The 15,166-nt window shown below is 37.3% G+C and overlaps 1 protein-coding gene and 1 non-coding gene across 2 annotated transcripts; both read left to right on the top strand.

The window, feature by feature from the left end:
- The first annotated feature begins 9,639 nt into the window (after window positions 1-9,639).
- Window positions 9,640-9,746, top strand: LOC133037554 (small nucleolar RNA R71). Its single transcript, XR_009687642.1, has one exon. It is a non-coding gene; the product is annotated as a small nucleolar RNA R71 (small nucleolar RNA).
- Window positions 9,747-14,232: 4,486 nt separating this feature from the next.
- LOC115713643 (uncharacterized) lies at window positions 14,233-14,928 on the top strand. Its single transcript, XM_030642130.2, has 2 exons — window positions 14,233-14,547; window positions 14,623-14,928. Exons 1-2 carry the CDS (start codon window positions 14,233-14,235, stop codon window positions 14,926-14,928), a joined length of 621 nt encoding a protein of 206 aa, XP_030497990.2.
- The last annotated feature ends 238 nt before the right edge of the window (window positions 14,929-15,166 follow it).

Raw genomic sequence — 15,166 nt, 5'->3', positions numbered from 1 at the left:
TCTTAATTAAACTAACATGAAATCAGCATTAAGCAATAATCTAAATGTCACAAAGGCTATGTAAATACTTTCGTTTCACATCAAAACCTAGACTATCCAATTTTAGCATTCTCAATTCTCACTTTTCAGATTTCGAATTGAGATCATAAAACATGTAAAAGGTGATCAATCTTGCACATGGAAATTAAACACAAATATGAATAGTATTCACAATCAAGATGGAGGAATGGCATTTAATCATTAACTAGGAAAAACTTAAACAACATTCTTCATTCTCCCTAAATAGGAGTTTAGTTCAAAACATCCATAATCAAATCCATAATTAACATTGAAATAGAAAAGAACATAGAAAAATTAAAGAGAAGAGAAAGAACTAGTTGAAGCAATTGATCCGGGTCGCCACAAGCCGCTCTCCTAGCCTCCTCCTTTGTTTCTAGGGTTCCAATTCTGAATCCACCCTAATTTTCACGAACTCCCTCTATTTAAACCAATTCTCATCTTTAAAATTCGTGAAATTACGAAACTGCCCAAAAATCCCGTCACTGGGTCCCCGTCGCGACTGGCAAAGCCCCCGTCGCGACGGGAGTTCAACTTCGAATTTTTTTGAAACTTTCTGCCAGTTCCCGTCGCGACTGGCAGAGTCCCAGTCGCGACTGGATTACAGTTTGAGTTCTTGGGGATGTCTCTGCCAGTTCCCGTCGCGACTGGCAAATTCCCCGTCGCGACTGGAACTGGCAGCGACACCAATCTTGGATTTTCTTCTCGATTCTTTCACCATTTTTCCTCAATTCTTGTACATACTTTCTTTAAATGCCCGAGGACCTGAAACAAAAGAATCAAGCGTAATATAGCCCTAAAACTAGAAACAAAGAGTGAAAACTAACTGAAATATGACCCGAAACTTAGACTAATTTAAGCCTAACAAATTCCCCCAAACTAGATTCTTACTCGCCCTCGAGTAAGATAAATACTACTAACTACGCTATCAGATAATCATAATACTACTGCCTCATGTGTTGTTCTCTTCTATTGCGCAAACTAGAATTTTAATTCTACCAACTCTAACAATTAATTTAGATGCTCAGTTTATAACACTATGTACAACTGCAGAAATTTATTCAAATGTGAAACATCATTATAAAAGTTTTACTCTTTCTAACAGTTCCACAACCCGATAACTCATAAGCTTGCATGCTTACCTTTCTCCACTAATGTTGACAGTATTCTTTGGAATCATTAGGTCTTTTCAAGGCTTTAGGTAATATGGCTCAGATATTCAGGGATAGGCAAAAGTCAATTTTGGCTCAAGATATCATAAGCACACAAACAGAACCCACAAGCTTCTTACTTTTCTTTTTCTAAGATCTCATAATATTCCCTAAATTTACCAAGATTGATAGAAGACATCTCTATTATTTTTCAACATCACTGAATTTTTTTTTTTCCACACATATTTTTACTTTTTATTGTGTTTTTCTTTTCATCATATTCCATTTTTTTTTCAGTGACATTGAATTACACAATTTTTTTTTTTTTTGCTCTTCTCAATCTTACAAGTTTTTCTCCCTCTCACTATTTCCTCACACTAAATGTTTCTCCTCCCCCAAACTAATTATGTAGCTTATGATATCATGGATAACATGGTGAAGAAAAATTAATAGTGTGGTTGCAATTTTTCAAATCGATGGGTGAAAAACATAACAGGTTTAGGCTCAAAAGGGTAACTAGGGATACACATTATTACGGTAGGCTTGAAAGGCTCAAACTATCCAACAAATGCCTAAATCATATTCCAATTGAACACTATCAAGGATTTCGTCTCAAAAGAATAGACATGCAAGTTCTACGCTATCCTGTCAATCTTACCACAAACCATAGTAAAACAATTATAACAATTTTCACAACTTGAATATTAGCAGATAAACACATGTTTCTAAGCATCCAAACTAATCCAAAGAGTTAACAGAATCAAGCACACAGTTATTTTACAAGTTCAGAACACATCACACTAATCAGCAGTATACAACTATCGTCAAGCTAATTGCCATTCCTTAACTAAAACAGAAAATTAAAATGCAGAAATTAAAGTGCAGAATTTAAAAATTTTAAGTCTCTCCCCCCAAACTAAATATGACATTGTCCCTAATGTGCTATTATACTCAAGGTGAGAAGGACTTACCTGAACCCCCATCAGAAGGGGTTGGGCGGTGGTGGCTGATCATAGGGCTGAAAACGAGGAGGATATGCCAAGTAATTCGGGTCCTCGACCCCAAGACTCCACGAATCAATTAAATGATTGAACTGCCTCACTTGATTTTCATCAAATTCACTTCTTTGCACCATGTAACTCTGGATATGATTGTTTTGCTGGATAATGTAGTTGAGTTGAGCATGGATATGTTGCATCCCCGCATCAAGAGGAGTGGATGTGGGAACCGCTTGAGGCATTTCTTCATTTGGATTGTCCTCTTCCTCGGGGACATGAACTTCTGGCTGTTGGTTACGACGAGGAGGAGGCGGTTGACCATATGGATGAGGGGGCTTTAGGTTGCGCACCATTGTCCAATCAATATTCCGTTGTGGTTGTACTTGATTATCATAAGGATATTGTGGCACACCATTCGCAACACACAACTCAGTTATAATTCCTGCTAGGCCAATTCCTGTATGTGCAGTGGCTTTGACCATGTTATCGAAACTCTGCAAAATTATACCTCCAACTGGCACATAGATTCCCTTCATTATTGCATGAACAATTCGGAGTCTATCCAACGGAAAATCCGACAAATGCTTACTAGGCATAAGCCTAGCACTTACAAAAAACATCCAAGCGCGAGCCACTTGGTTCAGTTTACATCGATAAAGCATTTGGGGTTCTTCATCCACCTCATGCAATCTCAACCCCGAAAAACCAACTGTTTCTGCCAAGTCCACAGGGTCAAACTTTTCTTTCATAAATTGTCTATATGTTTCCTCCATAAGAATTTCTTCCTCTCTTGGCATGCCAAACATTTGATGGATGGTTTAAATGTTTACTCGCACAGTTGTTTTGCGTACCCGTACCCTTTCATTTTGTGCCTCAGGCCAATTGGCTAAAAATTCAAGAGCCAGAGTCTGATTGATTCTTTCTGAAATTTTCACTAACTGCGCCCAGTGGCGATTCTGAATCTGTTGCCTCATGGTCTCGAATAATGGATTATTCGGGATGGGATTGTCATCATATTCAATACCACGATCCATAATGAAGGCTCTCTTTTGCAGTTCAAAGTATCTTTCTTGCACTTTCAAACTCACAAATCTATCTTTTTCATAATTGGCCTTTGACGCCGGTGTTGGCGGTTTCGACGATGACGCACCCGATTGCCCCGTTCTACTACGCTTGGAACCCATTACACACTTCAAAATTACCACGCAAAAATTTTGGGAAAAATTCGGCAGCACTTCCCCTTAATTTCTTCACTTCCCAAAAATCACAATAATACCACAATAATCCCACAATAACAATATTTCACAAATATTCAACAATTTCTCCAAAATAAATCCACAATTCCCCAAATACTCTAGATAGTTATGCAAACTTTCGGAAAACTCGCTTAACTAATCAAAGTTTTGACAAGAAAGAGACTTACTAAGCGAGAATGCCGTTCATCCATCACCATTGTTGCACATCCATGGAGAACTCAAGGTTGAAGATGATGAATAGTGGAAAATTCGGATTTGGGTGAAAAAGTGGAAATTGTGGTGTGATTTTTGAAGAAAATAGAAAATTTATGAGAGAAATTTGTGTTTTTGGTGTTTTGGATGGAAGATTTGAAGAGAATGAGAAGAAATTTGAGGATTAATGGTGGAATGAGGTTGAATAGGCTGAGAAAAGGGGAAAATCGGGTTGGGGTTGAAATTAGGTTAAATGGTGAAATTGGGGTTTTAAAAGCTGGAAAACGTGTTTCAGTCGCAACGGGCTATGTGTCCCGTCGCGACTAGAATAGGCAGAGGACTTTGTTAGTTTCGTACTATCCAGTAGTCGCGACTGGCAGTTCCTTAGTCGCGACTACTGGAGCTTTTTTTTTTCACGATTTTCACGGTTTTACTTTAAAACTAACAAATGCAAATCGATCCTAAATGCAACAAATTAAAAAAACTACAAAACACTTGTAAATGTCTTCTAAAAAGAATTCAAAAGAAAAACAAAGTAAATTAAATTAAAAGATTGGGTTGCCTCCCAATAGCGCTGCTTTATCGTCGCTAGCTAGACGTTGACCGAGATCTTCATAGTGGCGCCAGAATCATGGCGGACTTAGCTTGGTCAAATTGACCTCCCAAGTAGAGCTTTAACCGCTGCCCGTTAACTTTGAAAGTATTAGGGCCTTCACCTTTCAGTTCCACCGCTCCATAAGGAAACACTTTAACCACTGTAAATGGCCCTAACCACCTTGACTTCAATTTACCAGGAAACAACTTCAGCCTTGAATTGAAAAGTAGAACTTGTTGCCCAGGTTGAAACTCCTTCCTAACTAAATTTCGGTCATGCCACCTTTTAGTTCTCTCCTTATAGATCTTAGCGTTCTCATAAGCTTCATTCCGGAATTCTTCCAACTCATCCAACTGCAGTAATCTTTTCTGACCAGCAGCCTTTAAATCCATGTTCAAAGTTTTCATTGCCCAGTACGCTTTGTGTTCTAGCTCCACCGGTAGATGACAAGCCTTTCCAAACACCAACCGATATGGTGACATCCCGATTGGCGTTTTGAACGCTGTTCTATAGGCCCACAATGCGTCATCCAACTTTCTTGACCAATCTTTCCTTGATCTCTGCACCGTTTTCTCCAGAATCGTCTTTATTTCCCGGTTAAAAATCTCAGCTTGGCCATTACTTTGCGGATGATAAGGTAGAGCAGTTCTATGACGAACACCATATCTTGAAAGGAGTGCTTCGAACTGTTTGTTGCAGAAGTGACTCCCTTCATCGCTTATGATTGCTCGGGGAGTACCAAACCGCGTGAATATATTCTTTTGAAGGAACCGAAGAACTGTTTTACCATCATTAGCTGGTGTGGCTGCAGCTTCCACCCATTTTGACACATAATCCACAGCTAATAGGATGTATAGATTGCTAAACGATGAAGGAAAAGGACCCATGAAGTCTATCCCCCATACATCAAACAATTCTACTTCCAAGATTCCTGTCAAAGACATTTCGTTTCTCCTTGAAATGTTTCCTGTACGCTGACAACGATCACATGCCTTCACAAAAGTACTAGCGTCCTTGAAAAGTGTTGGCCAAAAGAATCCGCTTTGCAACACCTTGGCAGCTGTTCTAGTTCCACTGAAATGTCCCCCACATTGTAGAGCATGACAATGATTAAGAATAGAGTACATCTCCTCTTCAGGCACACACCTTCTTATTATCTGATCTGCACAGTGCTTGTAGAGGATTGGCTCTTCCCAGTAGTAATGTTTCACCTCGGAAAAGAATTTCTTTAGTTGTTGGCGAGATAGCTCAGGAGGAGTGATATTGGCAGCCAAGTAGTTAACATAATCAGCATACCATGGTACCATTAGACTTTCCCTCACACTAAAGAGTTGTTCATCGGGAAATTGTTCATTTATTTGCACCTCTTTCGTATTCTGACTTTCTTCCACCTCTAGTCTTGACAAGTGATCTGCTACCAGGTTCTCAGTACCCTTCTTATCTTTTATTTCTAGATCAAATTCTTGCAAAAGAAGAACCCATCGAATTAGTCTTGGTTTGGCATTCTTCTTAGTCATCAAGTACTTGATTGCTGAATGATCTGTATACACTATCACTTTATTGCCAATCAAGTAGGGTCGAAATTTGTCACATGCAAACACTATAGCCAGCATCTCTTTTTCTGTAGTAGCGTAATTCAGTTGGGCATCATTCAAGGTTTTGCTTGCATAGTAAATGGTTCTGAAAACCTTGTCAACCCGTTGTCCCAACACTGCTCCAATCGCATAATCACTTGCATCACACATGATTTCAAAAGGTAATTCCCAGTTTGGTGTAGTCACGATCGGTGCTGAGATTAACTTATCCTTGAGAATCTGGAATGCTTCAAGACAATCTTTCCCAAATTCAAAAGGTACTCCACTAGCGAGAAGATTAGATAGCGGTTTGGCAACTTTGGAGAAGTCTTTGATAAATCTTCTGTAGAACCCGGCATGACCCAAAAAGCTTCGAACTCCCTTAACTGAAACTGTTGGAGGCAAGTTCTCAATTGTAGATACTTTGGCTCTGTCAACCTCAATACCTTCTTTCGAGATTTTGTGCCCCAGCACTATTCCTTCCGTAACCATGAAATGGCATTTTTCCCAGTTCAACACCAAATTAGAATCTTCACACCTTGTTAAGACCAATTCCAAGTTGCTCAAACGATGAACCAAACACTGAAAAATCATCCATGAACACCTCGATGCATTTTTCTATTAGATCTGAAAATATAGCCATTATACACCTCTGAAATGTTGCTGGAGCATTACACAGCCCAAATGGCATTCGTCGAAAAGCAAAAGTACCATATGGACATGTGAATGTCGTTTTCTCTTGATCCTCCGGTGCTATAGCTATTTGGTGATACCCTGAGTACCCATCAAGGAAACAATAGTACTCTTGACCTGCCAACTTGTCTAACATCTGATCAATGAATGGGAGTGGAAAGTGATCTTTTCCTGTGGCGTTGTTGAGTTTCCGGTAGTCAATGCAAATTCTCCATCCCGTGACAGTTCTGGTTGGGATGAGTTCATTCTTTTCATTATTCACCACCGTCATCCCTCCTTTCTTTGGAACAACTTGGACTGGACTCACCCATTTACTATCTGAAATAGGATACGCTACCCCGGCATCTAACCACTTTAAGACTTCTTTTCTGACAACCTCCTTCATTGGTGGATTTAATCTTCGTTGTGCATCAATGGTAGGCTTCACTCCTTCCTCCATTAAGATTCTGTGCATTACAGTTGAAGGGCTGATCCCTTTAATATCTGCTAATATCCATCCAATGGCTTTCTTATGCTTCCTTAGAACCCGTAATAGCTTGTCTGTCTCTATAGAAGATAGGGAAGATGCCACAATGACAGGAAGTGTCTTACTTTCTCCCAAATATTCATACCTGAGATGATCTGGTAGGACTTTTAACTCTAGTTGAGGAGGCTTTTCAGTAGATGGGGTAGGCTTTGTTGGTATGACTCCTAACTCTTCATAGTATCTTCTATTCAATGGTAGGGTTGAACATTTTGAACGGGTTTGACCCGAACCCGAGCAACCCGCCCGAACCCGAACTAGTGAACTCGCAAAAATTTTTTTTTTAAAAAAGTTTCGGGCGGGTTGGGTTCAACCCGGTACCCTTCGGGTGGGTTGGCGGGTTGAGATTTTAGGGGTACCGGGTTTCGGGTTGAACCCGCGAACCGGCCCGCCAACCCGGTTTATAAATATATTATATATATATTTCTTTTATTACTCTTTTTATATATATATAATATGGACTTTAGATTTTTATGGACTATGGATATTGGATATGGATGTATTTTGAAATATTTTAGTTTTAACTTTTATCATGATTCATGAACATGAATATGAAGTTTGATTTGAATTTATCAATAGGTTGTTTGTTTGTTGGTTGGATTGATTATGTATTTTTTTCTTCAATAATAGATACTATGAACAAATTGTTATATTATATATGCTTAATTTAATAAATAAAAAAAAATAAAAAAAAATAATTATTTGAATAAAAAATTAATTTTTTTTAAAGAGTTGACCGAGTTGACTGAGTTGACCGGGTCAACCCGCCAACCCGCTAAACCCAACCAACCGAAACCCGCCAACCCGTGACCCGCCAACCCGCCAACCCGCCAACCCATGCCCTATTCAGGTCCGGGTTCGGTTTCAATTTTTTGAACCCGAAACCCGTGAACCCGAAACCCGCCAACCCGAAACCCGGTAAACCCGCCCGATGTTCAGCCCTATTCAATGGTCCATAAGAGTCGAGCCACATAGCATACTCATAAGCTTCCTTACCGTCTTGTTCCACCACCTCCTCTTGTACCAAAGTTAGATTAAGAGGGTCTTCAATATACGTCTTTGTCTCCACCAACTGGTCCACCACATCAATTGCAAAACAATTGTCACTAGCCGTAGGGTAGGTCATTGCTTTGAGCACATTAAATACAACTTCATCTCCTTGCACCCTCAGCTTTAACTCTCCTTTCTGAACATCAATCAGTGCTTTCCCTGTTGCCAAGAAAGGTCTCCCAAGGATGATAGGAACATTGCTGTCTTCTTCCATATCCAGAACAATGAAGTCAGCTGGAAAGATGAACTTGTCAACTTTTACTAACACATCCTCAATCACTCCTCTGGGATGAGCTAGTGATCGATCCGCCAATTGAAGAGTTACCGTGGTTGGCTTTGCTTCACCCAGCTGCAGTCTTTTAAACACTGACAAAGGCATTAAGTTTATACTGGCTCTCAAATCACATAGTGCATTTATTCCTTCAATTTTTCCAATAGTACAAGGAATAGTGAAGCTCCCTGGATCTCTGAGCTTTGGAGGGAGTTTCTTCTGTAGAATAGCGCTGCACTCTTCAGTTAGAGCCACTGTCTCATAATCCTCCATCTTCCTCTTCTTTGACAAAATTTCCTTCATAAACTTCACATAACTTGGCATCTGCTCTAAAGCTTCAACAAAGGGAATGTTAATGTGAAGCCTTTTGAAGACTTCTAGAAACTTGGTGAACTGCTTGTCTAGGCTTGACTTTCTGAGCCTCTGAGGATAGGGTATTTTCACATGATGATCAATGCTAATAGGTGGAGACTGTTGTGGTAGTGCTGAGCTTTCAGTAGCTTTCTCTGCTGTTGGTGTTGGTGTTTGCACTGGTTGAGCATTTATTTCTTCATCTACCTCAACTGGTTGTGGTAACTTAGGCCCATCATACTTCTTACCGCTCCTCAGGGTAATTGCTTTGCAGTTTTCTTTAGGATTAACTTCAGTTGTGCTAGGCAAATTTCCTTGAGGGCGGGTTGCTACCTGAGTTGCTAGCTGGCCCATCTGAGTCTGCAGGTCTTTAATTGAAGATCTAGTTTCAGTCATAAACTGGAGCAGTAAATCTGTTTGCAAACTAGAATTTCCACCAGAGGCTTGTTGCTGATTAAACTGTTGGTTCTGATTGCGTTGTTGATAGAACCCACTATTTCTTCGGTTGTTATTCTGGTTGAACCCATAATTGTTGTTGTTGTTGTTCAGTGAAAAATTCCCAATGGCCTTAGCTTCATCCATTGGCAAATCATCCACATCTGCTTGACACTCCGAAAAGTGATGACTTCCTCCACATAACTCACAAACAATTTGGGCTTGTTTAGCTTGCCCTGCAATTAGCTTTGTCAATGCCTCAACCTGAGCTGTTAACTTTGTGATGGCATCAACTTCTAACACACCAGCTACCTTCTTAGATTGACTCCTTTCAGTTGGCCACTGCTGGTTGTTTAGAGCCATCTCCTCCAATAGATCATACGCCTCATTAGCACTCTTTCTCATAAAAGCTCCGCCCGCTGCTGCATCTATTAGAGTTCTAGTATTACCAACCAACCCGTTGTAGAAGTTGTGAACCAGCATCCACTTCTCTATACCGTGATGAGGACACCTCCTGATCAGATCTTTAAACCTCTCCCAAGCCTCATGGAGAGATTCATTATCTTGTTGGCAGAAGTTATTGATTTCTCCTCTCAGCTTTGCAGACTTCGCTGGAGGAAAGAACTTTGACAAGAATTTTGTTGCCAGATCATTCCAGGTGGCAATAGAGTTGGGTGGCAAAGAGTTCAACCAACTCTTGGCTCATTCTCTGAGTGAGAATGGAAACAATCTCAGTCGAATGGCATCATCGCTAACTCCATTAACTTTAAAAGTTTCACAAAGTTCCATGAAGTTAGAAAGATGCAGATTAGGATCTTCAGAAGGGAGGCCACCAAACTGAACTGAAGACTGCACCATTTGAAGGATGGCAGGTTTAATCTCAAAGTTGTTTGCATCCACTGCCGGTGGCCTGATACATGACTGCACTCCCGTCAGAGTAGGGAGAATGTAATCTCTCAAGCTACGGCCATTAGCTTGATCTTCCACGACACCTCCATTATTACCGTTATTACCCCCATTGTTTCCAGCATTATTGTTCACATTGGCAGCCATGATTTCTGATGTTTCAGCTGTTGCTGAAACTCTTTCTTGCCTCTTGTTCTTTCGATTCCTCCTGCAAGTTTTCTCGATTTCAGGATCAACTGGTAATATGACTGCTTGTCCTTGACGGCGCATACACTTATGATTCCTGAAATAGATCAAGAAAATATTGCAAGAAAAAGGTTAGAAAATCAGCAAGAGAAAATATACCAAAGTAGAAGTTAGTATAATTTTTTGTAATATTAATCTTTATACAATTCCCCGGCAACGGCGCCAAAAACTTGTTGCTATAATTTATAAACACTACGCAAGTATACGCAATCAAGTAGTAAACTCACACAGGTGAGGTCGAACCACAGGGAATTGGACTAATTACTACTAAATTATACTATTGATTCTATCTGGTAAAAGAATACTTTTTATGAATTAAATAAGACAATTCAGAAAATTAAAAATAACAAAGGAAGATTAATCAAGATAAGAAAATAGGGAGACGAATCCTGTTGTTAAGTTACCAATGTTAATGTCTAAATGCTATCCTTCTCTTGAAGTGAATGACAGATTATGAATTAACCTAGCTCTTTTCAGATCTTCTAGGTTCTAAATCTCATGCTCTCTAATTAATCTCTTAATTAAACTAACATGAAATCAGCATTAAGCAATAATCTAAATGTCACAAAGGCTATGTAAATACTTTCGTTTCACATCAAAACCTAGACTATCCAATTTTAGCATTCTCAATTCTCACTTTTCAGATTTCGAATTGAGATCATAAAACATGTAAAAGGTGATCAATCTTGCACATGGAAATTAAACACAAATATGAATAGTATTCACAATCAAGATGGAGGAATGGCATTTAATCATTAACTAGGAAAAACTTAAACAACATTCTTCATTCTCCCTAAATAGGAGTTTAGTTCAAAACATCCATAATCAAATCCATAATTAACATTGAAATAGAAAAGAACATAGAAAAATTAAAGAGAAGAGAAAGAACTAGTTGAAGCAATTGATCCGGGTCGCCACAAGCCGCTCTCCTAGCCTCCTCCTTTGTTTCTAGGGTTCCAATTCTGAATCCACCCTAATTTTCACGAACTCCCTCTATTTAAACCAATTCTCATCTTTAAAATTCGTGAAATTACGAAACTGCCCAAAAATCCCGTCACTGGGTCCCCGTCGCGATCGGTGTGCTCCCGTCGCGACGGGAGTTCAACTTCGAATTTTTTTGAAACTTTCTCGCCGCCCGTCGCGATCGGCGAGTCCCAGTCGCGACTGGATTACAGTTTGAGTTCTTGGGGATGTCTCTGCCAGTTCCCGTCGCGACTGGCAAATTCCCCGTCGCGACTGGAACTGGCAGCGACACCAATCTTGGATTTTCTTCTCGATTCTTTCACCATTTTTCCTCAATTCTTGTACATACTTTCTTTAAATGCCCGAGGACCTGAAACAAAAGAATCAAGCGTAATATAGCCCTAAAATTAGAAACAAAGAGTGAAAACTAACCGAAATATGACCCGAAACTTAGACTAATTTAAGCCTAACAATTACAGTTTAAAGCTTAAAATTATTATTTTTTTTATTTTCAGTAATACAATTTAGAATTCTAGTATGAAGAAATTTTATAAAAAGATAAATATACACTTTTTTTTCTTTTTAATCTTTAAAATGATTTTTATTAAAAAAAAAATAGTTTGTTAATTTTTTTAGTATGTTTTATTTTTTAAATAACAATTCCATTTATAAATTTTTTATTTCTATTAATAGTTTTATCTATTTTAGGAATATAGAGAATAACAAAATAGGAAATATTAATTTTTTAATATTTAAGTAATGATTATAAATATCAACCATTAGATATTTGATCCAATGGTCAAGAATAAAATACCCATACATGGGTAATACCCATTAAGAGCATACCCATTTATATATATATATAGATTGCAATTAGGGAATATATAAATTACCATAATAATATATATATATGTAAAAGCTAACTATTTTTTTTTTCATAAACAAAATTTTATATAATAAGAAGTAAAAATACCTTAAGATATTTTTTTTCTGAAAGTTTATACTAATTGGTATATTAATTTAATTTTATATTTCTTCTGTTAAAGGTCCATGAAATATGTACCAACTAGTATATGTATTCATTTTTTTTATTTCTGATTGTATTACGATATTGTAATTATGTACTTAATGTAAATATATATATATATATACTTTATGGTATATTTTTTGGTTATTATAAATTTAGATAAAATAGTACTCTAAAAAATAATTAATTTGTCTATGCAGCTTAATGGATATGACTACTTTGATAGTGTATTATAATGGATATTGGGAGGATCGATGCAATTATGTTAATTTTGAAGTCACAGGTATTTTAATTCCTAATAATTGTTCATTTGAACAATTGAAAATGACATTGTTTGAAGCTTTGTAATACCAATCACCGTGCAACATTGTTATGGAATTCCAAGTAAAATCTGGTATACCGCCAATGAAGATAAGAGATGATAAGGAATTTCATTTCTATATTGAGTTGAAACATAAAAATCAAGATGAAACAATTTATCTCCTATTAGTCAACTGCACAGAAATACTATCAGATGATCAATCGCTTAGAGGCGTCATTCCTAATATTAATAATCAAGATATTAATGATGAAGGACGTGGTGAATCTCCATCATGGTGTGTAATGGCGAGCAGCATAGCAGACAACATCATAGAAGAAGAAGATGCTAGAATGAGTAAAAAAGATAAAGCAGTTGCTTATGGAATAATTACGGATCCTTGTGCAGATACTATTAGTGTCGATCAGGTGTTTAATAGCAAACAAGTTCTTGTCAATGCAATGAGTATGTACTCAATGAAAAATAATTACCAGCATAAAGTTAAGCGCTCCTCAACACAAGATTATGTGTTAACATGTTTGGATGACAAGTGTCATTGGTATTTTCGTGCTTCGGTATATGGAAAAACTAGTATGTTTAAAGTTAGAAAGTTTGATGAAGCACATAATTGTTCCTTGAACATTATATCTGGTGATCATCGACAAGCAACAAGCAATGTTGTAAGGGATTACATAAAAAACAAACTGATGAATCCAAAAAGGGGGTATAGGCCAAACGACATAGTGGATGACATGATAAACGATCTTAGTGCATGTGTTTCTTATCAAAAAGCTTGGAGAGGGAAAGAAAAAGCATTGGATTTGCTAAGGGGGAGAGCTAATGAGTCATATAGTACTCTTCCATCATTTTTATACATGCTTCAATTGACTAATCCAGGTACATTTATTTTAAGCATTAGATTTAATATCAAAAAAATTAATAATCATATTGTACAGTATATTTGTTCCTACTAGTTTGTTTCTTATTTTAAAATTAAAATTAAGTTGCTTAATTTACTAAGAAGTAAAAAAAATTTAACACATTTTACATTCCAACAGTTTATATTGATTGGTATATTAATATATTATATACAGTGATTGTTTTAACTATATTGTGTATGTTGTTAAATACTAAATAGTAGTCATTTGGAAAAAAAATATGACTTTTAATGTTATGATAATGATTGCAGGAACAATTACAGATTTTGGAACTGAAAGTGAATTTCGATTCAAGTACATGTTTTTTGCAATGGGGATATTTATACAAAATTGGAAACATTGTACACCTATAATTGTTGTGGACGACACATTCTTAAAGTCAGCTTATGGGGGGACACTATTAATTGCAAGCTCACAAAATGCAAACAGAGGGATATTTCCACTGGATTTTGCTATTGTTGATTAAGGAAATGATGCTTATTGGGAGTGGTTCATGAGTAAAATGAAAAATGCATATGGGAAAGAGAAGGCAAATGTATAAAATCTGATCGCGATGAGACTAAAGTTTATCCAACACTTATGCATGGTTTTTGTTCTTTCCACCTTTTTCAAAACATCAAAACGAAATTTAGAAATGGTGGGAAGGCATTAAAAGATGCATTCAATGGTGCAAGTAAAGCTTACAACCTGACTGAATTTGAAAAATATATGTCTGACTTGGACAAAATTGATGATCGAATCCGTCCATATTTGCAAAATGAAGTTGGGTATGAAAAATGGACAAGAGTCTTCAGCCCGAACAAGCGTTATTCGACTATGACATCAAACATTGCAGAGTCAATAAATTCTGCACTCATGGCTGCAAGAGAGTTACCAGTAGGAACTTTGGTTGAAGCTCTAAAATGCCTGGTACAAAGATGGCATTTGGCAAACAAAGACAAAGCATCATCAATATTCACACACCTATCAACTGAAGCTGAAGCTGATTTAAAAACTTACAGAAATATGTCTAGAAAACTGAAGGTAAAATAAACCATTATTATCCCTTTGAATAATATGGCTTTCATTTATCTAACAAATCACATTTTTTTTGAATAGATTGAGACATCCAACCTAGTCATTTACACAGTACTTGATGGTAGGAAATTATTCATTGTGGACTTACAAAATAAAACATGTTCATGTGATAAATTTCAATATGACGAAATGCTGTGTTCGCACGCAATGGCTGTTTTAGGGAAGAGATCTCTTAGCTGTTATGATTTTTGTTCTTATTACTACACAAAAGAAGCATTCGTTGCAACATACAAAGACTATGTACTACCACTTGGAGATCCTGCAACATGGAATGTACCTAATGAAATCAAGATAATGGAGATACTACCACCAGCCACAAGGCGTTAACTAGGAAGACCTAGAGAGCAAAGATATCGTAGTCGATTGGAGAAAAAAGTTGAAAATAGATGTAGTCGTTGTCAAGGGAAAGGACACAACAGAAAATCATGCCAAAATCTTCCTATCTTCAGGCCTAGAAAGATTCAAAAAGTGTGAAAATTACCCACTGTGAAGATAATTTTTCCTTTTAGTATTATATTTCTTATCTACATGTTTTGAAATTTGGATGACTTAATTATAAATCTTT

The sequence above is a fragment of the Cannabis sativa genome, chromosome 4 (genome assembly GCF_029168945.1).
Source record: "Cannabis sativa cultivar Pink pepper isolate KNU-18-1 chromosome 4, ASM2916894v1, whole genome shotgun sequence".
In the NCBI taxonomy this organism is placed as follows: Eukaryota; Viridiplantae; Streptophyta; class Magnoliopsida; order Rosales; family Cannabaceae; genus Cannabis; species Cannabis sativa.
This window is presented reverse-complemented; position numbering and strand designations above follow the sequence as displayed.